At 46.3% G+C, this 19,245-nt stretch overlaps 1 protein-coding gene across 1 annotated transcript in view; it reads left to right on the top strand.

The window, feature by feature from the left end:
* LOC146785792 (von Willebrand factor A domain-containing protein 5A-like) overlaps positions 1-19,245 on the top strand; it is a 541,765-nt gene that overhangs the window by 406,696 nt on the left and 115,824 nt on the right. Inside the window, exon 23 of the mRNA XM_085635057.1 lies at positions 14,423-14,470. Coding sequence (XP_085491183.1) covers positions 14,423-14,470 — 48 coding nt within the window. The remainder of the gene's footprint in view (positions 1-14,422; positions 14,471-19,245) is intronic.

Here is a 19,245-nt window from a genome sequence, read left to right as displayed (position 1 = left end):
CTGTCTTACGCCATACCTTATTATTGGTAGACGAAAGGCTGAATCAGCCTTGCCATAATTTGGATCTGCATTGCCCACTTAACTGCCTTAAGCGATACCTTAAAGTTGGAAGATAAAAGGCTGAGTCAACCCTGCCATGATCTGTATTGCTTACTTACCTGCACTACGTGATGATCATGCCTTCACGTTGGTAGAAAAAAAGCAGAGTCAGCACTACCATACTTTGCATCTGTATTGTCCACTCAACTGCCTTATTTGATGCCTTAAAGTTTGTAGATGAACGGCTGAGTCAGCCCTGACATAATTTGAATCTGTATTGTCCACTCACCTGCCTTATGTGAAGCCTTAAAGTTGGTAGATGAAAGGCTGAGTCAGCCCTGCCATGATCTGTATTACCTTCTCACCTGCGTTACGTGATGCCTCAAAGTTGGTAGATGAAAGTCCGAGTTAGCCCTGTTATACTTTGGATGTGCATGGCCCACTCACCTGCAATACGTGATACATTAAAGTTGGAAGATATTATCTGTAATGCCTTCTCACCTGTGCAACTTGATGCCTTCACGTTAGTAGAAGAAAGGCTAAGTCAGCCCTACCATACTTTGCATCTGTATTGTCCACTCAGTTTCCTTACACAATACCTTGAAGTCGGGAAATGAAGGGGAGAGTCAGTCCTGGCATACCTTAGATTTGTATTTCCCACTCACCTGTCTTACATGATGGCTTAAAGTTGGTAGATGAAAGGCTGAGTCAGCCCTGCCATGATCTGATTGCCCATTCACCTGCCTTCAAGTTGGTAGATGAAAGGCCGAGTCAGCCGTGCTATGATGTGTATTGCCTACTATCCTGCCTTACGTAATGTCTTAAATTTGATAGATGAAAGGCCCTGTCATGCTTTGCATCTGTATTGCCCATTCACCTGCCTTCAAGTTGGTAGACGAAAAGCCAAGTCAGCCCCAACGTGATCTATATTGCCCATTCACCTGCCTTCAAATTGGCAGATGAAATGCCGATTCAACCCTGCCATGATCTGTATTGCCCATTCACCTGCCTTCAAGTTCAAGTTAGTAGATGAAAGGCCTAGTCAGCCCTGCCTTACTTTGTATCTGTATTGCCCACTCACCTGCCTTACGCTACCTTAAAGTTGGTAGATGAAAGGCCGAGTCAGCCCTGCGATACTTCGCACCTGTATTGCAAACTCACCTACCTTACGCGATACCATAAAGTTGGTAGATGAAAGGCTGAGTCTGCCCTGTCATACTTTGGACCTGTATTGTCCACTCACCTACCTTACACAATACCTTAATATTGGTAGATGAAAGGGCAAATCAGCCCTGCCATAATTTGGATCTGCATTGCCCACTCACCTGCCTTACGCAATACCTTCAAGTTGGATGATAAAAGGCTGAGTCAACCCTGCCATGATCTGTATTGTCTTCGCACCAGGGCTACATGATGCCTTCACGTTAGTAGATGAACTGCCGAGACAGCCCTACCATACTTTGCATCTGTATTGTCCACTCAGTTGCCTTACACAATACCTTAAAGTTGGTTGATGAAAGGCCGGGTCAGACCTGCCATGCTTTGCATCTGTATTGTCCACTCAGCTGCCTTACACAATACCTTAAAGTTGGTTGATGAAAGGCCGAGTCAGCCCAGCCATACTTTGAATCTGAGTTGCCCACTCACCTGCCTCACATGATGCCTTAAAGTTGGTAAATAAAAGTCAGAGTCAGCCCTGCCATGCTTTGGATAGGTATAGCCCCTTCACCTGCTTTACCTGATTCCTTAAAGTTGGTAAACATCATGGTCAACTCCAGGAAGACAGGCAAATATCGTCCTGCACTGGTTGATAAATCACCTGCAGTAGCTGTGCTGTTACTGGGGAGCCATCATTTGGGGTATAATGTGCCAATAACAAGAGCCCCCCTCCTAATTTGCAGGAAAGGGGGCCCAGCTGAAGCGATGTCTCATATATTCCAGCGGCCTCACCTTTCAACATTGCCCCCTGGTAGAGCATTGTGTACACCCCTAGTGCTGCGTTCAGTTCTAGGAGCATCAATCCGGAGTACTGGGACACTGGAATTATGCGGCAGGGGAGGATGAATGTATGCGGCAAATCCAAGGTCAGGATGGGACTGAAAACACGCTGGGGCACCACAACCAAAAAGGCCCCCATTTAAAGCTAAAACAGTGACCCCCGTTCTGCACCTCGGGCCATTTAAAATTGTAAGTACACATGGTACTGGTGTTTTGCATGGTTTAGGAGAATGAATGCAGGTGTGCTTGCTGCATGCGGTGTTTGTGGTAATATCAGGGAAATCAACAGTAAAAGTCGTTCCACCAGATTATCAGACAGGTCCAGAAACTGCCAAAAAAACACACATACACTGCCTTGTGGCCAGATTGCCACAAGGCAGTGTACAAAAAAATCAATATTCTGCATAACGATATTATATACCAAGATATTTTTGAATCACAACAATATTTTCCTAATATTTTATAGTTCTGATATCTTGATTTCAATATTTGGTTCAAAATACCATACTGAGATCATTGGTCATGACAACGATGACAGTAGCAAGGCGAAAAGTTTGCCTTCTCCTACTGGGACAGACGCTGAAGATTATCTCTTAAATGGTAGCAGACCCAATACTATACCATATATGCACTTCAATAGCACTTTGTGCTTCCAACAGAGTAGATGGCTTCTTTTACCGCAGTATTAAAAGGCATGGAAGAAAATAAGGCAGACCTCCTTACGGAGATCCTCCAGCTAGTCTCTTTGGCTTCAGAGGCATTGTGTCCATTTATTGAGGCGCTCATGCAATCATTACTCTTTTTTCATGGGTCAAATCATCTTTTGCCCCTGCGATGAACCACCTGGCTCCCTACCACCACCGAGATTCCCTAAATTTCTATCTGTTCTAAGCAGAAGCTGCGGTCCTTTTCCACTGCCGCTCCTGATCGGGAGTTAAAGGGGATTGAGACTATGGGGAAAGAAGGTGTCTTCCTCAGAGGGTCTTGCCCTCAGTCCACCAATGTAACATGCCTTTTGGCAAGGTATTCATGTGAGCTCTCCAAGATAATGCAGACAGCCTTGTTTGATGTTTCGGACCACCTCCTTTGTCGTGGTCTTTCAGGATGGGCAGAATGTAGTGAATCCGATCTTGCACTCAGGGCTGGACATGTAGACACTCTGTGGCAGTCCCTGGTGGTCATCGATGACCATCTGCTACCATGCCTGGCTTCATTCCATGGTCTTTTCAGGATATGTCGGGGCAAGTGTGATGGACATGCCTTTTGATAGTTCCCTTATGTTTGTGAAAAAGCTTATCCCTCAAGAACTTAAGGCAGTGGTGGCCTACCTTTTGTTCCTTGGGAATGGCCTCGCCGGCCATTAGTTCCACTGGCAATACAATTGCAAAATTGGCACATTTTGTGTCTATACCAGGGCCATGTAGTTGTGCAAATGTCAGCCCTCCTAGCAGGTCCAGCAGCAGCTGAACTAATTTCTCACGATCCATGGTTCAGCCTCACCAGAACAAACCTCCTTGTTATTTTTCTTCTTGGCAGGCATGCCCTGCAAAAATGTCTTGGTTCACACTTGAGGGAGCATGGTCAGCCTGTGAGAGGAGGGTATCACACTATCTAAGGACATGGCAAGCCATTACCATGGACTACAGGGTCTATTTATTTATTTTATTTATGTCATTTGTAGAGTGCATGAATCACTCCAACCGGGGTATCTCCGCGCTAAGACGGCCCAAGACAGCAATCCCTGGATATTTAGAACAGTGAGGATTTTAGCTGCTTCCTGAAAGATAAATAGTTGGTGGCGTGACTAATGTGAATAGGGAGCTGGTTCCAGAGAGATGGAGCTACATAAGAGAAGGATGCTCCTCCTAACCGGGTTTGTTTTATGCGGGGCACAAAAAGAAACTCTTTGGACACAGATCGGAGGGTCCTGGAAGGGTTGTATCCTAGACTCCTCCCTCTTGATGACCAGACAAGTCAACGCGGTCTCATCATCATGTTTCAACATCCTACGCATGCTCCGAAAGATCTTCCGATGGATCCCCACCGAAACCAGGAAGACGGTAACCCAGGCACTCGACACCAGCCGTTTGGACTACGGTAACACCCTCTACACCGGAACCACAGCCAAACTACAGAAAAGACTCCAACGCATCCAGAACGCCTCCGCACGACTCATCCTGGACATCCCCCGACACAGCCACATCTCCGGACACCTGAGAGATCTGCACTGGCTCCCCGTCAGCAAGAGAATCACGTTCTGACTCCTCACCCACGCGCACAAGGCCCTCCACGACCTGGGCCCCAGGTACCTCAACAACCGCCTGACCTTCTACACTCCCACCCGCCAGCTACGATCGTCTAGCCATGCCCTCGCCGCCGTTCCACGCATTCGAAGAGCCACCATGGGAGGAAGATCCTTCTCCTACATGGCAGCCAAGACATGGAACTCCCTCCCCATCCACCTCTGTCTGACCCAAGACCACCTCTCCTTCAGGAAGCATCTCAAGACCTGGCTGTTCGAGCAGTAGTGGACCCCCCTTCCCCTAGCGCCTTGAGACCCTCCGGGTGAGTAGCGCGCTTTACAAATTTCTTGATTGATTGATTGATTGATTGATTATCGGATCAATTTATCTGCAATGTAATTAGGTCCCAAGTTGTTAAGGGCTTTATAGACCATGCAGCAGATCTTGAATTTAATCCTATTCCGAATGGGGAGCCAGTGCAGTTTACGAAGTAGGGGGAGAGAGGAAGTTCTGGGGGGCATTAGTCACCAAGCGAGCTGCTGTGTTCTGGACTACTTGTAGTCTGTTCAGGGAAGATTCCTCAGCGGAAATCAGAAGAGCATTACAGTAATCTAGTTGACTTGTTTCTAATGCTTGGATCAAAGTTTTCCGTGTGGGTGACGGGAGTAAGGGGAAGACTGCGAAGTAGGCTCAGAGTATGGAAACAGGCCTTAGCGGTAGAGGTGACATGCTCCTTTAAGTTTAGCTTCTGATCAATTTTTACCCCTAGGTAAATCAGATTATCAAGAAAGTATATGCCTTCCTTTTCCATGGGCTACCCCTATTCACCTTCAGGTGAGCAGGTTTCCATCCTCTAACAGGAAATCTTGGCCTTTGTGAGCAAAGGTGGTTCCAGATCAAGAGATTAAACAGGGATATTACTTCCATTATATGCATGTGCCCAAGAAGGACCATGGGATTCGCTCCATTCTCGAATGTTGGGGCTTGAATGTTTTTCCCCACATGAAGAAATTCAAGATACTGTTGCCTACTCATGTAAATAAATATCTGTTATCCAGCGCCAAGATGCCCTTGTATGAACATGTTCTTTACAAATATTCATGTTATTTTGGTCATGAAACCGGGTAACTGGATGACCTCAAATTACAGGACATGTATTTCCAGACATGAGTCCTGCAATGCACAGGTGGTACCTGTGTTTTTTAAATTTATTTTTATTTTGTAGAGTTTTATATAGCGTGAACCAAAACCGAGACACTGGGTATCAGAGTGCTTTACATGAGCACCAGTTTCGTTACATATGAACACGTTAATTTTTCTTGTTTGTTAGGCACAGGGAGATTAAGTGATTTGCCCAGAATCACAGGATGTTGAGCTTCATTGCCGAGACTCGAACCCGGTTCCCCAGCTTCGAGGTCGACCGTTCTAACCATAAGGCTACATCCTCTCCTCTGTTTTATGGTGGGTTCCATCCTCTACCACATTGTGATCCTCTGATTTGGACTTGCTTTGATGCCTTGAGTGTTTGCCACGGTGATGGTGGTGATGGCTGAACATCTTCGTAGGATGGGGATACCCATATTCCATTATTTGATTACTGGCTACTGAAGGCAGGGTCACCACAGCTGCTGTTAGACCACCTGAGGGGCACTCTTTTCCTTCAGTTTGACCTGAGTTTTTGTCAGCCTGTCCAAGAAGCATCTGGAACCAGCACACCCTCTCCACTCACATACTCTCTGCCTCCCCAGAGGATTAGGGACATTCATGTTATACTTCTGTGTTTTTGGTGAGGGAGCTCTTCCTTCTGTCCTGACAGTCCTTTGCCTGTAGGGACTCCTAGCTTCCTGCAGCTTGTTGGTTGCCACTCGGAAGCCACATGCAGGCATACCAGTGGTATCTCTGCTCCAAATGAGTTCAGCATTGGGATGGCTTTGTAGGCAGCATCCATATTTGCCTTGAGGCTGCAAAACGTCTTCAGTTGTTGCCATTGATGGGAAATCCAATGGGTGTTAGATCCTACTGCCTCATGTCAGCAGTAGCAACGGTGGTGACAGATGCCTCTACTCTAGTTTGGATTACAAAAGTGGAAGATGTGGAGATCAGCAGATGCTGATTTCCAGCAGAGCCAGAGGTATTGTAAAATCCTGCTCGAGCTTCAGGCAAATGGTCCGGCTCTGAAGACATACTTGCCACCTCTTCACGGTCTTTCAGTTCAGGCCTTCATGGACAACATGACCACAGTGTGATACATCAACAAACATGGTGGGGTGGGCTCACACGCTCTGTTTGAAGAAGCACTGAGGCTGTGGGCTTGGGCTGAGGCTTAGGAGATTGGTTGGAGGTAATTTACCAGGCATCATCCTTGAACATGAGGGCGGTTGATGTACTCTGTCACCGTCACATGGCCAATCATCTCTGGTGTCTACATCCAAAAGTGGTTCAAACCATCTTCATCCTTTTAATCACACCTCCGGTGGACCTCTTTTCACCCTGGAGAATGCTCACTGCTTGCTGTTTTGTGTCCTCTTGTTTCAACTCCAGGGTGCTCTAGGGAATTATTTCCTCTGTATTGGAGATTGCCCTCTGGATTGCATTTCATCACATTGAACTGACTTCATGGCTATTGAGGAAATTGAGTCCTGACTAGATGAAAATGATTCTGATCATGCCGGACTGCCCACGGAGAAGACAGTACATGGATTTACTGTGTTCGTCCTCTTCCGCTTTTGCTCAGAGCATAACTTATCTTGCAGTTGGAAGGAAATATTATGCACCCAAAACTTCCGGAGCCTCCACGCGAGTGTCTGGAGATTGAGCGAGATAACAAAAGTTTGTTTGAATTACCTGCAGAGATGGTGGGTGTCATCCTATCAATCCAGTGTCCTGCGGCAAAATGTATTTCTTGGGTGTTGCTCCCGTTTTGTGTCCTGCTGCGCTGGTGAGGATATTGACATGGCGTGTCTGTCAAATGTGTTGAGCTTTCTCTTTCTCAGCAAGGTTTTTTCCAGTGGGCAGTGTGAAAAGCTATCTTTCAGCCATTTGGGCTTTTGCTTATTTACAAGATTAGCCTTAAGTGTTCAGGTCCCCAATCACATGTGGTTTCTCAAAGGGTTAACCTACATGCATGTTCCCTCCTTGACAATTCATAATACATTAGTCGAACCATAACTTGTTGACAAAGAGCTAAGTGGATTTCTAGGTTGGGTGCCCAAAATCTATTCTCATTTGTTGCTTTTGGGCATCCAAGTTTGACATTCACCAATGTAACCTACACTTGGATAAGCAGTAAGGTAAGAGGGGATTGTGCCATGTCTGTAAAAAATTAGAGCCATCAGCCACCAGCAGTGTTCTCAATGGAACCCACACCTTACGGCTTGCAGGCACGGCGACCTAATGAGGTAGTACCCAATCCCATCATGTTTATATACACATGCAAACTCAAATTTGTAACACATTCAAGTTGTATGTATAGTCCCTGTTTTGAGAAAGAGGGCTATTAGAAATGGGGGTTTCTAGTTGGCATGATATTACCCTGACCAAGTAGGGACCCTTCTTCCTAGTCAGGATAAGGGGTTACCCTTCTAAAATAACCCCTGCTCACCCCCTTGGTAGCTTGACCCGAGCAGTCAGGCTTATCTCGTAGGCAGTGTGTAAAGCATTTGCACATAACCAACATTAATACAGTGAAAACACTACAAAAGGACACCACACCTGTCTTGGAAAAATATCCAAAATTTTATCTGTGCAGAACAAGACCAAAAACATTAAAAGTCCACCATACAGTTCTTAGAATTATCAATAAGCAGTTCTTTAGAAGTCGATAGCTCCATCCGGGGCTATCATGGCATTGTGAACAACAAATCCGAACAGTTCTGGCTGACCACGGTGTCGAGCACCAGCTACGGTGTCAGGAAGACCCGCAAACCAGTACCTTTAGAAATGTAGGGCGTCGGGGGGGCCTCGCAGTGAGCTCCGAAGAGCCAGCGTTGGCAGGCGTTTGTTCTAGAGGTCGGTGCAAGAGTCGTCAGACCTTTAAAGCCACACGCGTTGCAGATTAAACTGTGCGGTTGAAGTTGGGAGAGCTAGAGGGCTTTAGGAATGCTGTACAAAGTGCAGTGGTGCGTTGTGCGGTGCCCTCAGGTCGCAGTGCAGGTAGCGGCACACTGAAGGCCGTCCAGCATCGCCGGTGAGACCAGGGCTGCAGTGCAAAGTGGTACAGTGCGAGTCGTGGTGTTGGAAGGTCACAGTGCAAGCAGCAGCGACGTCGTTGCTGAAGCACGGTCAGCTGATGAACCAAGGCGATGGTGCCGGCATCAGTAGGCCAAGGCTGCGGTATGGGACGGGGTGGTGTGTCGTGCAACTTATGAGTGGTGCCCTCAAACCACGGTGCAAGCAGCAGCATTGATGTCAGCATAGAGTGCCGTTGTCGGGGATACCAGGGTGGCGGCGTCAAGCTTCACCACACACTCTCTCCCTATCTTAGTGGTCTCACAGCCCTTCCCAAATTCAGTCCACTCCAGGGAAAACTCCTTATGGGAACCCTGATCATAAAATCTCCAAAATATACCAAACACTGGTCACCCACAGCACATCAACAAACCCTTAGAGAGACCTGGCAGGCAGATATACACCCTAATGATAATGATGACTGGAGGGAAGCTCTGGAGTTCCCCGAGAAGCTGCCATCTCCTCGCAATTGCGATTGATACAGTTAAAATATCTGCATAGAACATACTATACCTGTGTGCGGCTTTATAGGGCTGGGCTCATTGCGTCCCCACGTGGCTACGCTGTGGTGTGGCGGAGGCCACCTTTATTCATACGGTATGGACATGTCCGTCTCTTGTTTTGGGGGGGTGACCATAGATGACTGACTGAGGTGCTGGGGTGGACCACACGCAGTACACCATGGCTAGCTTTATAACACATTGCAGAAGAAATTGGGGGTAACAGATATAAACGCCACTTACTGTTTTTGGGGTTAACCTTGGCCAAACAAGACATTGCCTTCTCGTGAAAAGTACATTCCCCACCCCTGTTAGGGATGTGGAAGAGGGGTCTAGATTTTTACATGGGGTTGAAAGAGCCTGTATTTAAGGCCTGGGGATGCCCCCCAAAACACACACACATATGGCGGCGCTGGGCGGACTTCTCATTACTTGTCCTGACCCCACCGACTCCACCGCCCACATTGCTGGATTTAGAGGTCCTGCCCTATACCTATCGTTGTTCTTATGTGTACTGCCACTGAGGTAATGAGAATGATGGTTAGCCGGGGCAACATCCAGGGACTTGGTCATCTCGTAAGGATATTATTCCTTTCCATTCTAATCGCAGCTGGTTTTCTTTTATTTCTTTTCTTGTTCGGTTATATCTTCTCTCATCAGGGGCAAGACAGGGAAGCTCGACCTCTTCAAGGTATTGAGTTATTTGTACCTCAGTTGCTTCTGTCTGGGCTGCATAAAGTGTTGAATAATATAGGGCAAATGCCTCCACAATATCCTGGGGCGTGGTATAAATCCTGCCTTGTTCCCTGATAGACGAGACCCACCTTGACTCTTGTTTCTTCCTGCCCAACCACGCTATCAGTTTACCCGCTCGGTCCCCAGTCTCGTACAGTCTATGTTGGACTGCAAGTTGGTTCGCCTGTGTTTCTTTAGTAACCAGTGCCTGATATACCCATTTAGTAATGTCAATTTGACGTAGAGTATGTTCACTCAAGGAAGGGGCACCCTCTTTTCAAGGTCTATCAGCCTGCGTTCCAGCGCCAGTGTCTCGTGAAGTTCTCGTCTTTTTTTGTGAGCGATAATATTTTGGGCTCTGTCACGTACCACGATCTTGAAAGCCTCCCAGAGAGTGACCGCCGATTGCACGGAGCCTTCAGTTTCTTTAAAATAGAGTTTGGTGTCTACCCTAATTTCTTTAGCAACCATTTCATCCTTCAATGCCCAAGCGTTCAGTCTCCATGTTGTGCCCAGACTTCTCCGTCTCCCACCCACCCGCAGATAAAGTGGTGAGTAGTCTGAGATACCCCTGGCTAAATATTCCATCTCCTCAGCCAGTAGTCAGTATGTTTGGACTGAGCCATTAGGAATTATTTTGGGACTTGTAATTGTGAACTATTTATTTTCTCTAGTGGTGGGATTTGTAAATATGGACTAGATTTGTGCACAAGTGGGTGATTAATGTTTGTATTTGGAACATATGATATGAGTAGGTATTTGAATGGCGAGATTTTGTTTTGCTTGTGACATTTTAGATTTGGATTCTTGTCTTTCTGCTCTCTGATTTCTTATTTTATTTTAGCTGTTGGCTTCTCTTTGATATTAGGGTTTGGGTTGTCATTATCCACTTTGAAACTGTTGTGGAAATAAGACATTTAGCTATTTTCTTTTGGCTCAGCTGATGATTTTCTGGTGGTTTGTAATGTTCTTCTGCATTAGTAGAACCGTGGCAGGTACCATTAGAATTCTAGTACACCTTGCTTGCCTTTAGAAATGTATTAATAGCTATAGATTGCTGCAAACATAACAGCTAGAAAGCCATGTTCTTTTTGCAGCGAGTTGGTGATATCACTATGCCAAAGAAAAGGATAAAAATGAGCCAGATATGCATAGTTAAGGAGATACTTTGTAAGTATATTGCTCTATTATGGTGCTCACGTCAATATTGTTTATACAAATACTAGGGTCCTATTTATGCATCAAGCGTAGCTCTTCTAAAGGCATTATGCATCTAATTTAAGTATTAGTTTCATTTGAAACGTTGGGTACTAATGGAATCTAAGCAGCTTTTCATGTGCATGATTTATTCATCTGTTGTGGTTGGTTGTGCTTTAATGTAGGATACCTGTTGAAAATGTGCCCTGTCTGCAGGGTCACGCCAGAGTTTTTCCTTCTGTAGATGAACCTGTTTGTGTTGGCATCAGGACTCTGCTCTTTACCTGTTCTAACCAGGGGTAAAGTGCTTGTAGACTTTCCTTTAAACATGGTAAAATTAGTATACACCAGATTTGTACATGCAATTTACTTATAAGTCTCTGGTAAATGGTACTACATATACCCAGGGTCTGAAAATCAAATGCTACTAGTGGGCTGCAGCACTCATTGTGCCACCTTCTAAAGTAGCCCTATGAAACATGCCTTAGACTTGCCACTGCCATTGGACCGATCACCGCTGCATCCACTTCACCTTCCGGAAACCCATCATGCACCATTGCACCCAACTGATGCCACGCCGCTGCTGGAACAAAGTCACCGAAGACCAGCTTTCCACCACCCTCGCCCGGAGCCCACCTGAAGATCCGACCGACACCGCCGCTCGCACCTCAGACAGTGGATCAACGACTGCGCCAACAACCTCGCCCTGCTCAAGAAGCCCTCCAACACCCACACCAGCAAGAAAGCCAGCTGGTTCACCGAAGACCTCCAGGCCTCCAAGCGAACCTGCCGAAAACTCGAAAAAAACTGGATCCGTGAACGAACACCTGAAAGCTACACAGCCCACAAGAACGCCACCCGCAGACACCACCACCTCATCAGATCTGCCAAACGGACCTCCTTCAAAGACCGCCTAGACAACAACGAACACAACAGCAAAGAGCTCTTCAACATCGTGAAGAAACTCTCCATCCCCAGCTCCAACACCAATGACATTTCACCTTCACAAGACCTGTGCGACTCGCTGGCCACCTTCTTCCATCGCAAGATCACAGACATCTACAACAGCTTCAACGCCGTCACCACCCCGGCAACCACTGAGAACCCCGCTCCCACGACCACCATCCGCACCAACCGCCTGCTCGCCTGGACCAACATCAACGACGACGACGACACCATCAAGATCATGAACACCATCCACTCCAGATCCCCAGAAGACCCCTGCCCACACCACATCTTCAACAAAGCCAGCAGTACCATCGAACCCCATTGCCGGAAAACCATCAACATCTCCTTCAAGACAGCGACCTTCCTGGAGAGCTGGAAGCACGCAGAGATCAACGCCTTACTCAAGAAACCTAAGGCGGACCCCAAGGACCTCAGGAACTTCCGACCCATCTCCCTGCTCCCGTTCCCGACGAAGGTCATCGAAAAGGCCGTCAACAAACAACTGACCAGCTTCCTTGAGGAGAACAGCATCCTGGACCGATCCCAGTCTGAGTTCCGCAGCAACCACAGTACCGAAACTGCCTTCATCGCCGCCACCGATGACATCAGGACCCTGCTAGACAATGGAGAAACCGCGGCCCTTATCCTCCTAGACCTGTCAGCCGCCTTCTACACTGTCTGCCACCGCACACTACGAACACACCTCTATAACGCCGGAATCCAAAAGAAGGCCCTGGACTGGACCTCCTCCTTCCTCTCCCGCAGAACACAGAGCGTCCGCCTCCCCCCTTCCGCTCCGAAGCCACCGGGATCATCTGCAGCGTACCCCAAGGCTCATCCCTCAGCCCAACGTTGTTCAACGTCTACATGGCACCGCTCGCATACGTCGCACGACGGCACGACCTCAACATCATCTCCTACGCTGACAACACCCAGCTGATCCTCTCCCCCACCAAGGACCCCCACACCGCCAAAACCAACCTCCACGAAGGAATGAAGGCCGTCACCGACTGGATGCGGAACAACCGACTGAAGCTGAACTCGGACAAGACGGAGGTCCTCATCCTCGGATCCACCCCCTCGGCCTGGGACGACTCCTGGTGGCCGACTGCACTAGGAACACCCCCAACACCCACCAACCATGCACGCAATCTAGGGGTCATCCTCGACTCTACCCTCTCCATGACGAAGCAGGTCAACGCTGTCTCCTCCTCCTGCTTCAACACCCTCCGCATGCTTCACAGGATCTTCAAGTGGATCCCCACCGAAACGAGAAGGACGGTCACCCAGGCCCTCGTCAGCAGTAGACTGGACTACGGAAACGCACTCTATGCAGGAACCCCGGCCAAACTCCTGAAACAGCTTCAACGCATCCAGAACGCCGCCGCTCGCCTGATACTCAACATCCCTCGCCGCTGCCACATCACACCCCACCTGAGAAACCTGCACTGGCTCCCTGTCAACAAGAGGATAACCTTCAAACACCTCAACCACGCACTCAAGGCACTCCACAACACCGGACCAATGTACCTCAACAGCCGACTCAGCCTCTAACACCCCCACCTGCCAACTCCGCTCCGCAGACCGTGCCCATGCCACCGTCCCCCGCATCCGAAGAGTGACCACCGGTGGCAGATCATTCTCCCACCTCGCCGCCAAGACATGGAACACCCTGCCCACTCGCCTACGGCAGACTGAAGACCTTCTGACCTTCTGAAGACTTCTCAAGACCTGGCTCTTTGAACAGTGGCAGCTCCCCCCCCCCCCCCCAGCGCCATGAGACCCTCACGGGTATGTAGTGCGCTTTACAAATGCTATGATTGATTGATTGATTGACTGGAACCTATGAGTGCAGTTTTTAAACTGTCATTTCAACCTGCAAAATAAATCTTTTGCCAGGCCTAAACCTTCCACTTAATATATGTGCGTCATGCCTAAGATAGGCCCTAAAGGCTCATTGGGCAGGGTGCTTGGTATTTAAAAGGTAGGACATGTCCTGGCAGTGAAAAACTTCCAGAGTTGATTTTCACTTTGGCAAAGCTCGCTCTCCCATAAACTAACACGAGGTTACCTTATTGCACTTAATAAGTGATTGTCAGAGGCTGTGCAGTCACGAGGCATGGGAGCAGAATGTCGCAAGTTTCCAATGCCCCTTCGAGATTTCCAGCAATACCCAATTCTAGATACACAATGTTATGAAACCTCAGGGGGGAAAGGGGATGGGACAGAGAAGAGACAGCCACACTCGTCTGATTCTTCTTTCAGCTTCAGACGTCTGCCGCTCGTCTTCCTTCTGCAATTATTTGTTCGCTGTGGAGAAAAAATATACACAATCTTCTACTGCTTCCTATTTTTCACCACTCCTCCCCCTCTTGTTCAAAACCTACCCTGAAGTTGTGTGACCCAGGCTCCTCTTCTATCTGAGTTATACTTAACTGTTGAATGCTGCAACTAAACAATAACATGTGTTAATGCCCCTTCTTATTAGCTTTTGGTCATCTTCAATATTAATGTCCTCTCCCTATTTAATTTCAGGTTTCTCACCTCAAGTTATCACTGCTGACGCTGTTAATGGATTCTCACGTAAGTATTCTCTCTTTGTATTTCTTATTGTCTTTTCTTATTTACAATACTAATGACTGATGAACTTTTTTCCTCCTCTGGATTTTATTTAAAAGATTTTATTCCTTATCTTCCTTCCATATCATGTTAACTAATTATCACTGCCACTCGAAAATTTATCTTCTTATTTTGACCTTTCTGCTTGTGCTGACTCTTGTTCTTATTACTCGAAAATGAAACTATTCTCAAAGGCTGCACATGCTCCTCTCTAACACTTGGCCATGCTGGTGCGCACGCTCCCTTCTTAACACAGTTACGCTTCAGCGCATGCCCAACTCCCAAAACACTGAACAGTCTTACTCCGGTATTTCAAACTGCCTTCACACGCTCCGTTATTTTTATGGAAACTTGTCAAGTCTTCATACGCAGACTTCACTGAAACGAAATGTCGACGTCTGTCTCTCTCTCCCGGTACAGGTGAAGTGCGCCACAGCGCGGGCTCCGCACCTGGACATTCCAGATTGCTGCCACGCACTAGAGCGCAAACTTGTGACCTTTGATGTCTCCCAATGGCCGCCATTTTTAGGGAAGATTAACAATCGCCTTCTCAGCCCTCTTTGAACCATCGTTCTTTTTGTCCAAGTTTTGCGGGTGATTACGCACACAGATTGTCTCGTCCTCTGCAGGAGTTTAGCGATCCTGACAGTACCCTCCCTCAAAGTGGAATCTTCCGGCTTCGGCTTGTCAGGGAATTTCTTGTGAAAGTCTTTAACCAGTCTGGAAGCATGAGCATCAGTTGACAACTCCCACGATCTTTCCTCTGGTCCATAACCCTTCCAATCCAGCAAATAGTATAAGCGCCCTTTACGTATCTTTGCATCTAAAACCTGTTTCACCTCAAATTCCTCTCCCTGCTCAGTTTGAATTGGTCTAGGAGGTTTACTTCTTCGCATTTCTTTTGATGCCTTCTTTAATAAAGAGACTGGAAATACCGGATGTACTGGCATCCCTTTAGGTAATTTTAGCTGATAAGTTAAAGCGCTTAATTTCTTCTCAATAAATAGGGGCCTACAAACCGTGGTTGTAACTTCCTGTTTCCCTTGAGCTTAAGATTTTTAGTGTTTAGCCAAACTCTATCTCCTACTTGTAATTCTGGTTCCTTTCTTCTCTTCTTATCTGCGTAATGCTTATAATTTTCCTTAGCCTTAGTCAAATTTTTAGTGGCTAAATTATGCACTCTTGTCATATGCTCCACTAGATCTGTAACTGCTGGTACATCTGCTTCTTGAAAATTTAGGGATTGGTTAGGATGTCTTCCAGTGTTCAAATAAAAGGGAGTGAATCCTGTGGACACATTTTTTGCATTATTATGGGCAAACTCCGCCGCCCACAGATAATCTGGCCAGTCACCCTCTTGATCCAACAAACGCAAACTAAGGTACTGTTCCAGTTCCTGATTATTCCTCTCCGTTTGGCCATCCGTTTCTGGATGATAACTAGTTGTGTATCTGGAGTCTATATTCAACCTCTCAGTGAAGGACCTCCAAAAATGAGAAAGAAACTGGGAGCCCCTGTCAGATATTAAGACCTTAGGTATTCCATAAGCTCGAACTATGTTTTGGCTAAAAATGTGTGCTAATGTCTTGGCAGTGGGTGTCCCTTTTAAAGGAATAAAATGGGCCATTTTAGAGAAAGCATCTACACAAACTAGAATCGTATCAAACCCTTGACTTGATGGTAACTCCACAATTAAATCTAAAGTGACTGTGTGCCACGGATAGGGTGGGGTGGGCAGAGGCTGCAATAGACCTTTGGGACCTTGTCTTTCAGTTTTTCCCCTTGCGCAAGTCTCACATGTGGCTACATATTGTCGTATATCCTTAATCATATTTGGCCACCAAAAACGTCGCCTGATCAGATCTTCCGTCTTCAAGATTCCTTTATGGCCTGCCAATATGTTATCATGACATTCTTTTAAAGCCTTTTGTTGCATCTCAGGCGTGGGTAGATAGAGAGCTTCATCATGATACAATAAACAGCCTCGAATTTCTCGTCTGGGATCTTCCTTCAAGCCTTTATTTCATCCTGAGTCATTGCTGCCTGATCTTCTTCTTCTTCTAGAGATTCTTTTAAAACGACTCCGATCAGTCTTTCTGCTGGTATAATTTCCTGTTCCTTGATGTCATCAGAAATTCCTTCCATACCCAATCGGGATAAGGCGTCTGCCTTACCATTCTGAGAACCTGGCCGATAAGTTATGACCAAATCATAGTCGGCGAAATATAAAGACCAACGCAATTGCCTTGGTGTTAAGGTCTTAGCAGATTTAAAAAATTTCAAATTTCAATGATCTGTATAAACTGTGACCACATGTTTAGCACCCATCAGGTAATGCCTCCATTCTTTAAACGCGTCTTTTATGGCCAATAGCTCCTTTTCGGTTATTGTATAATTGACTTCTGCTGAAGTTAGTTTCCTAGAGCGAAAAGCCACTGGATGCAATTGTCCTGTAGTTTTATGTCTTTGGGACAATACTCCCCCTAACGCCAAATTAGAGGCATCCGTTTCAACAAAAAATGGCTCCGAAGGATCTGGGTGAAGCAAAATGGGTGCTGTGGTGAAATCCTTTTCAACTGGGTGAAGGCCTCCTCCGCTTCCCTTGTCCATTCAAACCTTGCTCCTTTTTTCAGTAATCTGGTTAAGGGAATTACTTTTTTGAAATCTTGAATAAATCTCCTGTAAAAGTTTGCAAAACCAATGAAGCTTTGAATTTCCTTCACTGATTTTGGAGATTCCCAATCAATCACCGCCTTGATTTTATTTTCATCCATGGTGATTCCGCTAGGTGAGAGCACAAACCCCAGAAATTCTACAGTGGATACATTAAATGCACATTTCTCCAATTTGACAAACAGACTGTTTTCTCGTAATCTTTGTAGCACCCTTTTAACATGTAGTTGGTGCTCCTCCACTGAGTTTGAATAGATCAGTATATCGTCAATATACACTATTGCATTCCAATCAACGAACTCTTTCAACACATCATTTATAAAATGCTGGAATGCTGCTGGAGCATTACATAGGCCATAGGGCATCACTTGATACTCAAAGAGCCCATGCTTGGTATGGAAGGCCGTTTTCCATTCATTACCCTCTCAAATTCTCACAAGGTGATATGCTCCCCTTAGATCCAACTTGGTGTAAACTTGCGCTCCTTTCACTTGATCTAAAAGGACTGAGATCAAAGGCAGAGGATATCTGTTCTTAATAGTGATTTGATTTATTGCCCTATAGTCTATGCAAGTTCTTAACTCTCCGTTTTTCTTCGGGGAAAAAAAACTGGCGAAGAGACAGGAGATTGTGACGGTCTAATAAATCAATTTTCAAGGTATTTTTGCAAATATTCCTTCAGGTGTGCATCTTCTCGTTCTGTTAAAGCATAAATTCGGCTACAAGGGAGATTGGTGTCTGGTTCCAATTCTATTTTACAATCAAATTCTCTATGAGGCGGTAGTCTTTCAGCCTCCTCCTCGTTAAATACATCTCGGAACTCTGAGTACTCCTCAGGCAATTCTGGAGTTTTTATTACAAAAATTGTAGCTTCTCTTTCACTTGAATGAAACGCTGGTGACTTCATTTGATCACTCTGACATTTCTTATCACAATTTTCTTTACAATATTTTGAGTCCAAGGCAATAGTTCGAGCTTCCCAATCTATAGCAGGATTGTGTTCTGTCAGCCATGGCAAACCCAGCATCAATTGGAACTGTGGTGCATCGATTAGATTGAATTGCAAGATTTCACAATGTCCTTTCTGCGATTCCAACTCCACTGGCTCAGTATGGCTCACAATTGGCCCAGAAGATAGATTTGTGCCATCGACAGCACGAACTGCTTCGCTCTGATCCTTCTAAATTGCTCTCAGACCAATCATTTCTGCAAACTTCAAATCGCAAAAATTGCCCGTAGCTCCCGAATCGGCCATTAATGTTACTTGAGTCAATTTTATCTCCCTGAATCGTAGGGTCATCATCATTACTAGATGCGGGGAAGCCGACTGTAAGGTGTTCGCCAGGGTATGCATTTCTGGAGCTGTTTCTGCTTTTGCAACCACCAGTCCAACTCCGCTCACTGGTGGTGCTGGGCGTTTTCAGCCGATGTTTTCCGTGGTTTCTTCGGACAATTGCGAACAAAATGTCCACTGCCGCCACAGAAGAGACATTGTTTGCCCTCCGTTTCTCTTTTTCCTCCTTAGAGAGGGAGCCTCGTATTGTTCCAATTTGCATTGGTTCTCCACCACGGGCTGTATCATTTTCTTTGACATTTTCAACTCTGGCTCGATCAAATCTTGGAACACTAGAACAAAACTCTCTTTTCTTCTCACCTCTTCTCTCGCTCTGTCGAAAGTCGATTTCTAGTACCAAATCGACTAATGCTGAAATCTCCGAAGGTCTATTAGGCACTTGCGCCAAGGCGTCCTTTAATTTGTCTTTTAAACCTCGATAAAACACGGCTGCTCTTTTGTTTTCTGGCCACTCTGTTTCCACCACTAGTTTGTTGAACTGGGGCAAATAAGAAAATAGATTACGATTGCCCTGTCTAATCTCCAATAGCTCATTGTCTGTGGCTTGCGTAGTCCTTTGCCTGACGAAGATTCGTAGAAACTCTTTTTTGAATTCATCTAGGTCATATAAGATGGGATCATATCTGGTCACCAAGGGAATTGACCATGATGCTGCATCTCCACTCAAATATGATAGGATAAATGCCACTCGAGACTGCGCATTGGGAAATAC

The sequence above is a fragment of the Triturus cristatus genome, chromosome 11 (genome assembly GCF_964204655.1).
Source record: "Triturus cristatus chromosome 11, aTriCri1.1, whole genome shotgun sequence".
Taxonomy (NCBI): domain Eukaryota; kingdom Metazoa; phylum Chordata; class Amphibia; order Caudata; family Salamandridae; genus Triturus; species Triturus cristatus.
The sequence above is the reverse complement of the archived record's forward strand: the minus strand, read 5'-3'. Positions and strand labels throughout refer to the sequence as shown.